At 39.0% G+C, this 16,937-nt stretch overlaps 1 protein-coding gene across 10 annotated transcripts; it reads left to right on the top strand.

Annotated features, from left to right (window-relative positions):
- The first annotated feature begins 584 nt into the window (after positions 1-584).
- Positions 585-16,937, top strand: LOC117415532 (cleavage and polyadenylation specificity factor subunit 6). 10 transcript variants are annotated; one of them, XM_034026019.3, is made up of 12 exons: positions 586-762; positions 2,567-2,776; positions 4,132-4,235; positions 4,780-4,898; positions 5,638-5,811; positions 6,019-6,132; positions 8,865-9,369; positions 9,898-10,017; positions 10,313-10,428; positions 10,536-10,689; positions 11,039-11,263; positions 16,491-16,937. In XM_034026019.3, the coding sequence occupies exons 1-11, from the start codon at positions 703-705 to the stop codon at positions 11,256-11,258; spliced, it is 1,896 nt and encodes a 631-aa protein (XP_033881910.1). In that variant the 5' UTR covers positions 586-702; the 3' UTR covers positions 11,259-11,263; positions 16,491-16,937. The 10 variants fall into 10 exon arrangements, with proteins under 10 accessions (XP_033881916.1, XP_033881915.1, XP_033881914.1 ...); XM_034026021.3 differs by having other exon boundaries at positions 4,780-4,925; positions 11,078-11,263; XM_034026020.3 differs by having other exon boundaries at positions 4,780-4,925; positions 11,075-11,263.

Here is a 16,937-nt window from a genome sequence, read left to right as displayed (position 1 = left end):
GGTTACCAGATATAAGCACAAATGTAGGTGTGGCACTATATACCCCGACAACTTATGCTAAATCAAGTTTATAACAATAATATTAATATCAAGTTTTGTCACAATTGGATGAGTAGTTTTCAGATACGTGTGACATACATAGCATGGGAAAACCGGTTTTCATTCTATTGAATGTGGCATCTTAATACGACCAACGTGGTTATTTGAAATGTTACGTTCTTCAAATGACCACAAGGTGAGATTGCACTTGATTGCTTTGAATACACTTGTTAGTGGGGAGATGTTTCGAGGCAACACACTCTTTAACACCAAGAGTAAAACGGCAACTGCTGAAAAGCACAATCAAATACCTGACATCTTCGGGGGTTAAATAAATAAAACAAATACAAGTATCAGTTATCTGTTAATGTAATTTGCAAAACTTAAACAATACCACTTTAATAAGCATAAACTACCAATATATCAAAGTGCAGTGCAATCAGAAACTAAATACATACACTGGTAGTGGTACAAACAGAAGTAAAATGTGGACCGTGCTGGATTCCACAAGGTATTAAGCGTGGACCCGTGTGTATAATTTAAAACACTCCTCGCTCTGTCTGTTCAGCGCAGTGTTATCACACACGGTCGGATGTGACGCAGCGTGTTTTCCTGTGCGCTGTTTTCTAGTTGGAGCTGCTCAGAGAGGAGAGTGTGTGGAAAATGGCTGACGGAGTGGATCACATCGACATATACGCTGATGTGGGCGAAGAATTTAACCAGGTAATCTTTTATTTATTTTTTACTTTAAGAAATGCACAAAAAGAAAGAAAAAAAATGCTTGTCAGGATTTCGAATTGCACATTGCATTGGATTTCTATTTTTGTAGTTTGTACTACTAAGACGGTAGACCTCGGAGGGGATTTATTATTTTCTGAAATGGAGGATAAATGCAATTCCAAATATATATATTTTTTATGTTGCGGCGTTAAGGCAGACGAACCCGTTTACAAACCTTAGGGTTTTGTTTAACAGAACTGCGGTGTTTGGAGTTGGGGAGTCGTGTGTTTGTAGAGGAGAACTCGAATGTTGTTGTATTATGTTGCGTGTTTGCGTCCCCCATTGTTTGTGTTGCATGGCTTGTAGTGGCGGGCTAGGCCCCGCACGGCGCCTCACGCTTTCGCGTCTAAGCGCTCGGCGCAGTACTTACGTGCGGCTCGGGGGAGCAACACAAACCGCATTTTCACTTGGAACCGTATTATATGACAGCAATTGCTTATAAAACAAGTAATTAATAAGGGTTTTAAATGCTTTTCTCGACTATGTAAGCACAGTAGCCGTCATTTGAGTCATTTGCCGAATGACGAAAGAAAGTATTTATGTATTTAAAGTATTTCACTTTTCCGAAGAAATTGTGAAATACTGCACAAAACTGTACAACATAGTATAACAATACGTATGAGTTGTAACACTCGGGATATTTGTAAAGTGTGTGTATCGCAGCACGTTGAGCCGTACAGAATGTTTTCCCAAGCCCAACACTTCCATGAGAACTTGTTTTGTTTTGTACTGACTGCACGTTGGGCTCAATCGTAGACCTGTGTGAGAATGTATTGGACATTACATTTTGTAAGTAGTTAAGTTTAAGTCTCAATGTAAAATTAGTTTAAATACATACTTAATTGAACATTTCTTTACTTACCACCAATCTTTATTGCGAAGGAAATATATTTGCATACATGTTATTAGCCAACACCCATATGGATTATTCTCTTGTAAATGTAGTCAGTTATCTTAAAAGGGTTTTTTTCATATACGTTTTTTAATTTTTATTTAAGGCTTGTGGGTTTGAAACTAGCGATAAAGCAGCACATTCGTGTCCGATCTGTATTTTGAAGCCAGTTTTGTTTGTCACTGCTCAACCCACTGATTAACCTTTTAGTTTAAAGGTTACTTTCTTACTTGTTTTAGTTGAGTTTTTCATCAGGAGGCAGATCTGTCTGCAACTCTATATAAACAAATACACAATTGGATGCTCTCTTACTGTTCAGTTCCTTGTGCTGCACTGTGGTCTGTATTAAGTAAAGGTTAAAAAAAGTTATTTGCAACTAGCAAAATGTTGATTTTGTGCTCAGACACTGGCCCCATAGCCATGGGGCATTGACAACTAGTCTCTTACTGATTTTCAGAAATGTGTTACTTTTATATTTATAAAAAAGTTATGCTTCAGTGCAGTAACAATTCTGTTTACATAGTTTTTCAGGTTTATTAACTAATATGAATTAAATTTCTTCCAAATTCTTGAATGCACTTCTTAAAATAGACCGATTAACCAAGATAAAAAAAAAGTATGTAATGTGTTCAAGATTAATTTATTTGGCCTAGAACAAAGAACACTAGATTTTAAGAATCTTAAATGTCATTAAAAAAATAAAAAAACAAACAAAACAATCAAAGCTAGTGCTGTAAGTGCAGCAATGAAACTACAGGACACAGCTGAAAGTAAATTGAAGAACAAATTCTTAAAAAAATAAAAGGCAATTTTGGTTTTTTGGCCAAACTGACAACTTGTGTTCTTGTCATTCAGGAAGCTGAATATGGTGGCCATGATCAGATAGATCTGTATGATGATGTCATCTCTCCATCTGCAAACAATGGAGATGCTCCAGAGGACCGGGAATACATGGATTCCCACCCGACTGCTGGAGGAGACGACGGGGGTAAAGGATCCTCCTCAAATGTTGTCTATACATACACTGGGAAGAGGATTGCCCTCTATATCGGGAATCTCACCTGGGTAAGTATTCCACTTGCATGGAATGTATGACATTCGTAGTAAATAACTACCCAGGAGATATTGAAATTAATTGATGTTCCATTATAGCTGTATGCACAACTCTTATTCGTTAACACTAGAACCACCGGATTTTCGAACTACCTAGAACCGCCACGTGGGTCATTTTGACCCATACATTTTTAAACTGCTTCGTTATGAAAATTAGATGTACTATTGGATACAACTCAAAAGTTTTATTCATGAACATCATATCTAACAATTGGAAAATTAAACATAAAAGGCTTTATTTTTAAAATGAGCGCATATACAGCACGACTACAAACAGGGAAAAAATAATAAAATATCCATTTAAAAAAAAAGTCTGTACATATACCCGTTTACAGATGAACAGAACAGGTATATGTACATACAAAACTATAAAACCAAAATCATTGTTTAATACTACATAAAAAGAAAATAACACTACTTCCAGTATGACGGCTGCATTGTACTCTATGGAGGGCGTACGCGTCTGCCATCTGCCTGTGCCTGCATCCAGAGCTGTGTTGTAAACAGACACAGTTCCATTGAACACTATTGTGTAAACACGTGTAAACTGGTACATACAAACCTGTAAAATCTAAATATATTTTCTAAAAGTAATATAGAAAAAAATAATATAAACGTACTTTTCATATTAGGCACAAGTTGTTATCCTACCTGACATTTCGGTTTGCTGTGTGCATCTCATTGCAGCTTGCCATATTCCAGTCATAATGACTACTTTCAAGAGTAAATATTTCCTTCTGATATATTCCCGTTGCATTTCTGGAACAAAACAAAGGATTGCTGTCTCCCAGGTACATTGAGAAATAAAGTATAGGCTTTCACTGAGTTGGCATCTTTGTGCAATTGTACAAATCCACAATCATAGCAATCTCTGTCTCGTAGTCCGTCTACAAACAAAAAGGCTTGAAATAAAATACAAAAAAAAACACATGTGCTAGAGGAGGAGGGGGCTTGTCTTGTTTGCTGCATTTACATAAAAATAGAATATCTTGCGTTATATTAAAAAAATAAAGTATTGTAATGCATGGGTCAAATGGACCCACGTGGTGGTTCTATGTAGAACTGTTTATAACTTTATCGTTTTTGCGATTCTGGCTATTAAACGCTATTATGATATTTAATTCATATATTTAGAAAGTCAAACTGACACACATACGTTTTACAACGGAAGAGTAATTAACATTTTAAATCCAAAATGGGTCAAATTGACCCAGATGGTGGTTCTAGTGTTAACCTATGGACTCGAGTTGAGTGTAATTCACTACACCAACTGAATAATTTAAATAGATGTTTTATTTTTATTTCAGTGGACAACTGATGAAGACTTGACAGATGCCATTCAGTCTGTTGGAATAAATGATGTTTTGGAGATTAAGTTCTTTGAAAATCGGGCTAATGGCCAGTCAAAGGGGTAAAGTATGAGTTATACTTGCTGCAAAGTAATTCAGTTGTCTGTGTAATCTAACATTGAGTGACGGGCTTGGAGCCATGATACCTGTGCTTTAAATCCCATTTTAGGCAGGGACTGCTGTGATTGGGAAGCGTTGCAGTTGACCTCCCTTAATCTGTTGCAACCTTGGTATTGCGTCCAAGCATAACCCCACAGAAGTGATGTAGCCCTCTTTGAAAACAAGCTGTAAAACCATGTGGGTCCTTTTCTGTTTTCAGATTAGTGACCAAACTTTAAAGTATTGTCTTCAAACTCATTGCACTGTGACTGTCTTCTGATACAAATTTCCAGTGGTCATGTGACACTTTGGCTTTTGGATCATGAAGACCAAATGCTGTCAGATACTGGCTTTAGATTTGATATGTATATGCATTTTAATGTAGGTCATTGGAAAATACTGCAATTCCCAAAGCTGTCCATTAAAATTCTGTGCAATATATTCTTGGAAACCTTGCTAATTCGTCCTTTGCGGATGTTGATTTTCAATGTTTGTTCTAACAATTAGGTTCGCCCTTATTTGTGTCGGATCCGAGGCGTCCTCCAGGAAACTGATAGACCTGCTTTCCAAGAGGGAACTTCATGGACAGAACCCTATCATCACGCCATGCAACAAACAGTCACTGAGTCAGTTTGAAATGCAATCCAGAAAAAGTATGTGAATGAGAAGCAGAATGCATGTCAACAATTGTAGATAATCTTCCCTTAACAAGGCCATTAAAAACGCAATGGCTGGACAGATAATCAATTCATACTGTGGCTTATGATTTTCTTTAATTGTAAAAGTGTGATTAATAATGCGTAACGGCGACTTTAATTTGTATGTATGAGAGTGAATGTGGTGACATTGTAAATGTTTGTTGTCTAACGGAAGTTTCTCCAGAAGCACAGCCCCTCCCCCCCCCCCCCTCTTTATCCCCCCATATAACCCTTGTCTATAAACTGGGACGCTGCTGATTTATTACAATTCAAAGCTGGAAATAACACTCCCTTTGCATAGCAGTTTGATCCATTCCATATTTTTCTATGTGCTGGATTAGCCACAGTGTGTGTTCCTCAGACGTGTCTTTCTAAGAGCATAGAAAAACCTGTGCAATGGTAGTCTTTTTTTTTATTTATTTATTTTTTATTTATTTATTTTTCATCCCTGCAACGGCATGCATTTCCCATAAGGATCTAGCAACTTCACTTGCACGGTTGAAAACAAGTGCAAAAAGTAGCAACATTTCAATTTGTGAGTGATTTAGCTTACTTTCAGTAACTTGCTTTCAATGCTCCTTTTGGCCCCTCGTATTTGGAGATACAAACACTTCTGTCTGGAGGGAGGAAAAAAATCTTAACTTTTTTTTTTTCTCCTTGTTTGTAGGTACACAGTCAGGACAGATGTCTGGTGAAGGCAAAGCTGGCCCCCCAGGAGTTAATTCCCGTGGAGGATTCACCCTGGGCAGAGGGCGAGGGCGCTTCCCAGGGCCTCCTGGTCCTGGTGGGGACAGGTTCCCAGGGCCTGGTGGACCAGGAGGGCCGCCCCCACCTTTCCCAGGTAAAACCCTCCCCCCCGCCACCCTTCCAAAAAAAAAAAAAAAAAAACCCCTCAACTCCACCAATGTGCCTCAGCCCTGCTTTGGAAGGACCACCCTCTATGGGGGTGTGAGGGTGGTTCAGCCAGCTTGCCCATCTTTTCCTTAGTGCCTCTGTGCGTTACTGCCAGCGAAGGTGCCAGTTGTGATTGTGGTTTTTTTTCCACTAGGATCTGGGCTGAGACTACCTGAACTCATTTCACATAGGCTCCAGGACAGCCATCTGATGGAAATGAGTTTCAATTGCTTCCAACCTGGGCGGGATTCGAACTGGCGACCCAGAGGTGAAAGGCCTCATACCCTATTGCTGGTTTTATGTTAAGAATCAAGATTTATTGGGGCAATCCAAAGCTGAGCCCAGCTTTTTAAACTGTGTCAACTAAGTCAAAATATAACTAGTTTGAAAATGGGTGGTAGCTTTTGAGTAAGGATGGGGAGCTGTTTTGTTGGTGTGTGGGTTTGGCGATAAGAGAATGGATATTTGGCTAATTGGCTAAGAGGGAGGGAGGGAATGGTGGGGGTAGGTATCTGTCTTTTATCCTAAATTAGGGATGTTCTTAAGATATGATTCCAGACTGGGTTTTAACTTTTGAAGTCTGTTTAACACTCAGCAGCCCCCTCTCCCCTGAGCGGTTTCCAAAACGGAGCCACAGGCACTCAGAGGCCACCAGTGTACAGCTTGGGTTAGAGGTGCATTTTAAAGAGTTGACCATACCAATATATTAGTTAGCGTTGGGACAAGCATTCTTACAGTTAATACTTTTTGAATATTCTTTCAAAACTAGGAATAATTATCTTTTTTATAATCTTCAGGGTGACTTTCCTTCCCTTTTGGTAATAGTAAAATTAAACACAGTACACTGTTACGCTTCTGGGCCCATTAACAGCTTGCAACAAACTCCCAGTTAACTGTGTGGTGCACAAGTCTGTGCTGGCCTGCCCTTTTTTGCTTGCATTAAGGTTGGGTTTTCTTTTTTTTGTTTTTAATGCCATGTTTCCCTCGGCCGCTTTGATAACTGTCTCGTTTGTTTTCTCCTGGCTGCTGACAGCTCTTTTGCCCCACAGTTTTATGGATATGTTTGTCAATGAACATAGACTGTGTATTTGTATTGAAAATTAACAAACGTTTGCTTGGCTATTGCAATACTTGTCTTAGCACTAACATATTTGACTGTTTGAGACCATTGCTTTTTTTATTTCCTTAACCCTTTGCAGTCCATTTATTAAGTGCGCGTCAGGTCCAATTTATTTTCACACGCGCAGTTAATTTTAGACGCGCTGTTTAAAATGTATTTTTTTCCACAGTCAAACGGGTTTAAATGGCCCTGCATATCAACAAAGCACTCACTAGGCTTCTGTAGCCCTGCCACACCCTTTCTTTTGCTATCGCTTTCATCTATGTAAGAAATAAATAATAATAAAAATAAGTCGTACATACCGATCAGTCATCTCCGGATCACTCGTTCTATCACCAAACTCCTCAATATTGTGATCAAAGTCATTATTTTATTACTATAACATCTGAAAAAAGCTCTGCAAATGTCCATGATAGTCTCAGCTTGTTTACTATGACCGCCCCGTTATCCGATACCAGGGCCATATGTATGACTATTCATGAGATACGCCTTTTTTTTTTTTTTCTTTTTTTTCCGACTTGTTTCGGCTCCTGTCGCTACCACTCGGCAATTGAATGGTTTTCTCGGCTTTTTCCGGAGAAAAAACGACTAGAAACCTGTTTTTTGCGTTGCTATAATGATGTCGGACCCAGTCCGACAAAGGACCTGAGAGGAATAATTGCAATGTCGGACCCAGTCCGACAATGGACCGCAAAGGGTTAAGAGGAGTGTTCCTTGGCAGGGATCTAACAGAGATTACTGACAGGAGTTCAAAACACTAAGTGGTCTGGCAGACTTGGTTAAAATATGAAATATGCTTGCCAACATGAGCAAGCTACAGTTCAGCCAGAAACCTCCTTTTCACCCAAAATAAAACCCACCTTGTTTACCAGCAGCAGGGTGCATCTTAATTTGGTACACTTGAAAGTGTGTTAACAACCGTGTTTCTAATTCAGGTTGTGTCGACTTATTTCCATGCATTTCACAGTATAAAAATTGGTGTTTCAAGCTATTTCATGATTTATTAAAGCAGAAAAAATTGTGATGTCAAGTTCAAAATTGATAGTTCTCGGGTTATTATGCAACAAATGTTCCAGATTATTTAAATGGTTACCTGAAAAAATGCTAAACTGTAGAATACATTTTTTTTTATGTTCACCTTTTATAGACATTCTGTTTTCACCATCGGTGATTTATCAAACAATGAAAACACTTGTACTTTACAGAGTGATCTTCATCAGAAATATTTCCGATCAAGAAATTGTGCATCTCTATGCAGGATGTTCAGTCATTTACCAGAAGCAAACTAAACCGTCTGCCAGGTTCTTAAATGCAGTGTAATGGGTAGTGCGTTAAGGCAAATGCTGAATTTTAAGTGATAAAAAAATTTATATTTACACTGTTCTTTCAGAACTGGTAGTTTTCACGGGGAACTACATATTACATGGCAATGGATATGTTTAATGGAAATCATGAAATCAGTGATAACAATGAAAAAAATACAGCCTGACGCATGAGGGAGAAAAGTCCTGTGTTCATTATGAAGTCCCTCCTGAATGACACTTGTGTGCAGCCTGTGCAGAACCAACTCCTATTTTGATCTCTCGTGATAAAGATTTCTGTTTTTTAAAAGTGCAGCACAGATCATTACACATATCTTCCATTAAAAGTGCAGCATTTTGTTTCTTTAAATGTTTCAGCAAGGGACTTAAGTTTAAGGTAAATATACTAGCTGTCGAACACAGTTTATATAAGGGCTGGATGAGCTTGTTGCATTCTATACAAGAAGTTTAATTGTCTTTTTTGACTTGAGTGGGATCACATTTTTAACAGATTTGAAATAAACTTTTAAGGCTTTTTTTAAATAAATGTAACACGGTTTCTTTTATTTCTCTCTCAAGGAGCAATGCAAGGACCACCTCGCCCCCCTCTCGGCCCTCCTGGTCCACCAGGGCACCCCGGGCCACCCCCACCTGGGCAGAATATGCTACCGCCCCTCTCGGGGCCCCCAAACCGTGGTGATCGTCCTCCACCACCAGTCATGTTCCCTGGACAGCCGTTCGGGCAGCCCCCCATGGGTCCCCTCCCTCCCGGCCCCCCTCCCCCAGTCCCTGGCTACGGACTGCCTCCTGGCCCCCCTCCCCCACAGCAGGGTCCTCCCCCACCCCCTGGACCATTCCCTCCCCGTCCGCCAGGCCCCATCGGGCCTCCCATTGCCATGGCCCCACCACCACACCTCTCTGGGCCCCCTCCAGGGGCTCCTCCACCAGCACCCCATGTCAACCCTGCATTCTTCCCGCCCCCTAACAACAGCGGCATGACCTCCTCCGACAGCCGGGGCCCTCCTCCAGATCCTTATGGACGCCCGCCACCTTATGACAGAGGGGACTATGGTCCAGCTGGCAGGTAATTTTGGATGGCCTGTAAATGCCTGCACAGTTGCATTCTGGAACTCTCTTGTTTTGATGTTCTGTTGTACTGTGTACTGCTGTTCCTTTTTGTTTCTCCTTTCTCTAATCTGGCTGTCCACAAAGGTTGTGTGCTCTTAGTCACATAGTCCACAAAAGTGGATAAGCATTCTCCAGGAGGTATGAACCTGGACGTATTCATTTAGCTGCAAAACAAAAAAGATAGCACTGATAATCCACAGGATATCCAGGAAAGGGAGTTCCAGTTGTTCAAGTTAAGATAGTCTGTAAATTGAGTAGTCGTGACCAAATAGAGGCGAACACTGGCGAAACTACACTGTTAAGAAACTAAAGTGCTTTACTGTTTAAAAGTAATAGATTGTTTGGAATTCTTTTTGTAAAGCCCCAGTTGTAGGGAGGTAGGGCCTTGCTGTTTTAAAAATCTATATATTGATATTAATGCATTTACTTGTTTTAGTGTAGTTATTCTTAGTAACCCTGAATGTACCCTTTTGGCTAATTTCAGTAATCCGCGACCCTCGCTAATCTGCGGGTACGACCTTGGATCCCGAGACCCGTGGATAAACGAGGGGGTGGTGAATCTGAAAAATGGCGACCAGAACTTGCGCGAGTCAAGTGATTCAGGGTTAGTAAACTCGTGGAAAAAGAACAGGAACCGTATGCAAGAACTTTTTTTGTGTGTGTTTTTAAAGCTAGGCTGTACAAAACAAATATAGCATTTGATAGTTATCTTTTGATATGCATTCTTATAGAAAAGTCAGTAGTTTTGCTTGTGGGGGGGATTAAATTAAATAGTAAAGTGTAATCAGCAGTTCATTAACTTCAGCCACCAATTTCCTTTTTCTCTTTTGAAGTCTTATTTCCTTTGCGCCGTTCCTGGTTCAACACTTCTGTGTGACCTAGTTGTTAATCCTTTTCAGGGAAATGGATGCCGCACGAACTCCATTGAGCGAAGCAGAGTTTGAAGAAATAATGAACCGGAATCGAGCAATCTCCAGCAGTGCCATATCTAGGGCTGTGTCCGATGCCAGTGCAGGTCAGCTGTCATCTCTTATTACATTCAGCACCACCACATTGTTTTATAAACACGATTTATGGAGCGAGTGTTAATCAATTTCCTTTTTCTTTTTTTCCCCATTTCAGCTGACTATGGGAGTGCTATAGAGACGTTGGTAACTGCTATTTCTTTAATTAAGCAGTCCAAAGTATCGGCCGATGACCGCTGTAAAGTGCTGATCAGTTCTTTACAGGACTGTCTGCATGGAATTGAGTCCAAGTCCTACGGCTCTGGCTCCAGGTAATACTTGTTCATTTTTTTGCATTTCTTAATACATGAATTATAAAAACGTTGGAGCAGTGTAGAATAGTTGAGTCTATTGTATGTAATATAATTAAGTATTCATAATGGCTTTAAAATATATATATCGTTTCAGATGTGCTATGAAATTGGTAGAAATTGAAACAGTTTGTCACTTTGGCATTCTGACTGGTTGTTGATGTTGTGTGTGTTTTTTTATATATTATGTTTTATATGTATTTACATTTTATATACATTTGATTTTATCAACATTGTAGTCTTGAGGTTGTTTTTATGTTAAGCTATTTCCCAGTCGGGGCTGAAGCTGATGATGCAGAAAACCGTTCAGCCTTTCAGGAGAGTCACGCTCTGGTGTTCCTTTTAGAAGAAGGGAGAGGTCCAGGGAGAGGGATCACAGCCGCTCGCGGGAGAAGAGCAGGCGCCACAAGTCACGCAGCCGCGACAGACATGAAGACTACTACCGGGAAAGAAGCCGGGACCGCGAGAGGCACAGGGAGCGGGACCGAGACCGAGAGCGTGACAGGGAGAGGGAATACCGTCACCGCTAGGAAAGGTGTGTATTCGTCTCATTACATTACAAATTGATACCAGTTTCATCCTGTAGGAAAAGTGTAGCAGATTGACAAGCCACTCTGCAGGATGCCTTGTGTGCCCTATAGTGGCTCTTGGTAAGTATTTGGAGGTAAGTTTGAAATGTGATCGTATCAGAGTTGATTTACAATTTAAGTGTTATAAAAAATAATTGTTGTAACGTGTTTACTGAAGTACACATTCGTGCACGTTTCCAGAATGTTATCTGTATTCTGTTTGTGAATCTGCTGTTTCAGAAATGTACGAATGCCTTATTAGGACAGCTGCATGATTGTCTGTCTTGAATTGAATTCATTCCAGTGTGATCATCTGTGTTCTGTAAAAACAAACAACGAAAGCCGTGCATTACTTGTGACCGAAAAGCTCTCTTTTTCCACAATGTAAACTACTTGTTTACTACTTTTAATTGGGTGTTTAATTATTTGTTGCTGAAATGAGCTAATCCCCAGGCACAAATTAATCTTGTTTTATTATAGATTCAGTGTGTCTGGTTCATGGTCTGCCAACCGGTAATATATTTCTGGCTGCTTTAATATCCTGTTGTGCTTTTACTTGCACTGCAAATAGACTTTAAAAATGTTCAAGCCACAGTTTAACTTGTACAGAGTTTGTACAATACAATAATGCAACTACATGCTTCAAAGGGTTGTTGCAAGGCCAGTTTTAACACCGTCCTTGTCTGCATGCCCTGTGGAGTAGCAGTTTGTCAGGTACCCAGTTTATTGGGTTATTTCCTGTGAAAATATGCAATGTATGCAGTTCATGAATGAGTAGGTGTTTGTGTTTTTTGTTTTTTTTAATATTTGTATATATGGCCCAATAACTAATGAATACACATTCTATAAATACATAATGTGTTCATCTACTTTATATAAAAAAAATAAAATAAAAATCTGTTGGATAGATTGTACATATATTTTTTTTTTCTTGAAATTCATTTTTAAATTCTTGGTGTACAAACAAGCACAACTCCTGTGTGTTCATTTGTGAAGGAAATCACAAGTAATAAATTACAGTAAGCTCCTGGTAGAATGCACATTTACAGTGCTGGCCCTGTGGCATCTACCAGGAGCGTTATTGACATACACAGGAATTAAACTGCAACGTTGAACTAAAAAGCTGGTCACGTGTGTGTGTGTGTGGTCTGTTTTTTTTTTTTTTGTTTGTTTTGTTACTCTGTTTTGTTTGATGCAGCTAGCGACGTCATTCCTATTGGTGGTTTTATTTCGTTACTGCAGTGTTCTTTTTAAATGTGTATCTCTTCCTAGCTGGTTAGAAACAGCACATGAAATTGACTGTTTTTTATAAAGGATTCACCTCCCATTTGTATGTATACATGTCTTTTACATTTTTTTTCGTGTGCCTGTGACCTACCCCATCTCTTACAATGTTATTGCCTTTAGTGCCAGTTGGTGTAATGCATTATAACACATGCCCTGTAAAGAGACACACTGTGCATGTTAAATTTGCTGTTGGTAACGGAACACCTCGATTGATTTCCACATGCCTGATGGGCTGAAGGTGAATTTGTAGGTCCAGAGTATGTTTAGTGATGACAAGAACAGCTTTTAAGTCCAAATACCTTGCATTGCTGTGTTAATGCACCTTACAACAGGTTATTTCAAACAGGTGTTTGTTTTGGGGTTTGTTCTATCATTTGCAATTGAATCCCTGTTCTGACATAATTTCTAAAGAAATTCATATACAAAATGTTTCGTATTTGGTAGTGTTCACTCTAAACCCCAGTTATGTGTTTTGAATATGCAGCTCATTTTCAATTTGATTAAAGTTGAATTTCTTATGTAGTGCTGAATTTTAAACGCACACACACAAGTTTCAGTGTTAACACCATTTGGGGGGGAGATTCCATTTTTTTTATTTTTTATAAATATGATCTAAACAATGTGAGTGTGACTAAGTAATTCTGTACAGAACTGAGAAACACTGTTGTGTAGGGATGCACCGAATCCAGATTCGGATTCTGCCCGAAATATCTACTTTTTGAGCAGGGTTCAGAACCGAATCTGAATCCAACATCCACCCAAATGCACATCCATTTTAAGACATCCCTCCAATGTGTGCATTTCTTCTTTAAATAAGACATGAATCTGATATTGAATGTAATTGTTGTATTTACTAACTGGTAGTCAAGAACACATTTGAACTCTGTCGCAGCTCTCAACTCCCTAAATTACTGGTGCTGAATGTAAACATACCCCACCCGGTATGCAACACAGCAGTCACGGCACACTTTTCATGGAGTAAAGTTATGTAGTAAACCCGTAATATATAGTAACGGCAAACTGTTGCAGACATTTGTGCTTTGTCTTTGAAACGTGTTCTAGAGATCATACTAAGGTTAAAAACAAAACGAAACAAAAAAAAAACGGTGCACAGAAATAAATATTTTTTTGTAACTTTACAACTGTCAGATGTGCAAGACATTGTTGAACAATATGCTTTAGTAAATGACATTTTGCGTAATTGTAATGTGCCAATACAAGTCGAACCATTTTGGGGACTGCTGTGTTTTGTTAAGATAATTTTAAAACTATTCTGTAGCCCATTTGATAGGTGTTACACACACGGTGCATTTAAATCAACGTGGATTTTATTTCACGGAGATTCAGGTCACTCACAGTAATTTTTTCCTCATAGCTCTCAGATCAGTTGAAACGACATAAAAAAAAAGTGGGTTATGACAAAGATGCAGCTCTCCTTTCTTGTAAAGGTAAACAGTTCTTTATTTTGACATTTCTGTTGTGGGTGGGAGGGGGCTAGCGGTAAATTGTGTAAGTTTCAAACTAAACTCTTATTCGGGGATATATTTCCATTTGTTAATAATACTATTAACTAAAAGGCTCAACTGTAGATTGTGTGCGCGTCCCTTGCTAGTAGCTGCCAGTCAGTTTTTCATTCAACAGTTTCCTTCAGTTTTCTTGACAGTTTTTGTAGGGTTCGGTATTCGGCCAAATCCCCAAAACTTGGATTCAGTGCATCCCTACTGTTGTGACCTGTGGGTGCCTAATTTTAATTTGGTACTGGAATAGCAGGATTTTTTTTTAATTGAGTCTACATCCTCACCCGATACGCTGCCATGCATTGTAATCTCTAAGGCACTTGCTAATATCTGATTTTGGTGCAGGAATGGATTAAACTTCAAATCGCCATATGCATTGCATTGGGTCCACATTTAAAAGCCTTCATATTGCTAATGGTGCAAACTTGAGCTCTACCACACAAACAGATTAATCACGATTCTTAAGAGAGTGGTTTTAAAGGGTGCTGCATGCATTTATTCCAGAGGTGGCGGTTAATGTGAAGTCTAACCCATTCTTATACCAAGCCATTCAGTTTGCAGTTTAAAAAAAAAAAGTTTATGTCCCTTATTGATCCTTCACTGAGTTTGCAGTAGTAGCTTACTAGACGTTGTAGCACCCAGATGCATGTACTGTAGTGCCACCACCTCTTCCATAGGAAGAAATCTAATGGGAAATGGACTTCACTTTTGTAGGGCACTTACATCTGATATCTTGAGGTTGAATGATGGAAGCGTGACTGAAGCTTATTTTATTTGTAACGAGACTTCTTTTTTTTTTTAACTGTGTTAATTTGTATCTATTGATTTAATACAAAAGGGAGATGTTTTATATTGTGTGGATTGTTAATGAGACTGTACTTGAGAAACAAGATAATTGCAATAACACATTTACAAGTTCATTTACTGTTCCAGGGTTGTGTGTGTTACTGAACGGGTGCATGGAAGAGAACCAGCTAGTCATTTCTCTTATTGTCTCTGGTGTTCATGTTCACAGACCTCAAGAATGCAGTGCTGACATGTTTATTTTCTTTCTTAGTAGTTCTCCTTTTCCTTGTTCTCTTCTGCATTATTTGATATATCTCTCCACCTGAGGGAGTAGCTACCTGCTTTTGTTTGCCACCACTATTCTTATGGACTCCTACAGTTAATTTACTTGTGTGACATTTTTACAAATTTTAAAATAAACATTATTCTTAACATATTATACAAATTATTTGCTGCTTAGATTGTACATGCAGCATGCTTTATTTTTTAATTCTATATAAAGTACAATGTTCTCAGGATAGTGGTGGTAGTTAATTATCCCAATTTACAATGCTTAATGTGATGGAACCTTATACAGTCACCGTTGCATATACCCATCCTGGTGTAAAAAAAATACGAAAATGCTTCTTGGTCACTATTTAGAAGCGGTATAATTGGCATTATTCAGCTTTACTTGGTATCTTCGCTGGTCTTGCAGCATGTAGATGAAACATGTAATACTGTGCCACTGATGATGCAGAGTAGTGGCTGCTCAATGTTATCTTCTGTGTGTCTGCTTCAGAAAGTGAAGAGTTCAAATCCTGGTTCTTCTGGATCTGAAATCTCTGAGGGTGGGGTGGGGGTGGGGTGTCTCTCAGAACCTAGTTAGAATTAGTGGACTGGGGTGCTGTTTCTAACAATTCTAGAGGAATGGTTCCAGTGTCTGTGTGACGGTACAATCTAATCCAGGGGTTTAATATATATCTAAAATAAACACACTGCTCAAACTTGCTAAGAAGCATTATGTCCATGTCCATGTAATCAACTATTGTCACGTCAGCTTTGTGTCATAAATGCATGCCCAACCATTGGTAAAGTAATAGTTTCTCTTATCCTTCCGAGTGCTTTCATTGTTTTCTTTTATATGTATATCCATATTAAGTCCTGTATTTCGTGTCCAAGGTACATGCAATACAGGAATAACACATGTTCCTTGTCTATCTAGGGACACCCCCCCCCCCCCCCCCCCCCCCCCAAACATCCTTCCAAAACAAATGACACTCCACTCTTAACAAGCACTGATGCTGAGTAACTGCAGACTGACTCTCTACTGCATGAAAACCTTTACAATGTCCTACTTTTAAAGCGTCTGTGTAAACACAGTGATTGAGTGGGTGTCTGTAGCTTAATTACATTGTCCACAGTGCCCCCCTTTGCCAGGAGTATTTCACTATGTGCAAGTTCTGCTTAAACTATCATCCAAGATGGTGATGTCACCTTGGTAAAGAAGGTTCATAAATGCATGTGAAATGTTCCTGTAAGTTTTGTTTGTAGTTTAGAATAATGTGTACATTTATTGGGAATGAGCAAAAAACCTACATCATACATTTTGACACATTTACAGCTGAAGGAAGAGGAAGGCTCAACGAGTCAGGAGGGGCCCTTCACGGAAAGACTGTCCTTGTCCGTTTATTCTTCTCATGGATGGATTGGACTTCACAATCAAGGATGTGTAAAAACAGAGCGACAGTAGAGTAAAGCAAACCTACACTCATGGTAACCAATGGCTCTTTTATTTTATTTTTATGTTGCTTTAAAAGTTTTATTTGTTAAACAACCTGTGTGATTTAAAAGTTTCTTCATTGCAAAAATAAAAAGAAATTGCCTGTTCTCTCTCTCTCCAAAACGTTTTGACAGATATGTAATGTGTAAGCAATTTAATTGTCAATAGAAGCTTTGTTTTTATAGTTTTCTTGTTGCAGAATGTGTTCCCTGTTCTGATAATGTCTGTAAACGTCACAGCTTTGATAATTAAATATAGATTTAGGGTTGTAATAAACTGTTTACTGGG

The sequence above is a fragment of the Acipenser ruthenus genome, chromosome 7 (genome assembly GCF_902713425.1).
Source record: "Acipenser ruthenus chromosome 7, fAciRut3.2 maternal haplotype, whole genome shotgun sequence".
Classification (NCBI taxonomy): domain Eukaryota; kingdom Metazoa; phylum Chordata; class Actinopteri; order Acipenseriformes; family Acipenseridae; genus Acipenser; species Acipenser ruthenus.
The sequence above is the reverse complement of the archived record's forward strand: the minus strand, read 5'-3'. Positions and strand labels throughout refer to the sequence as shown.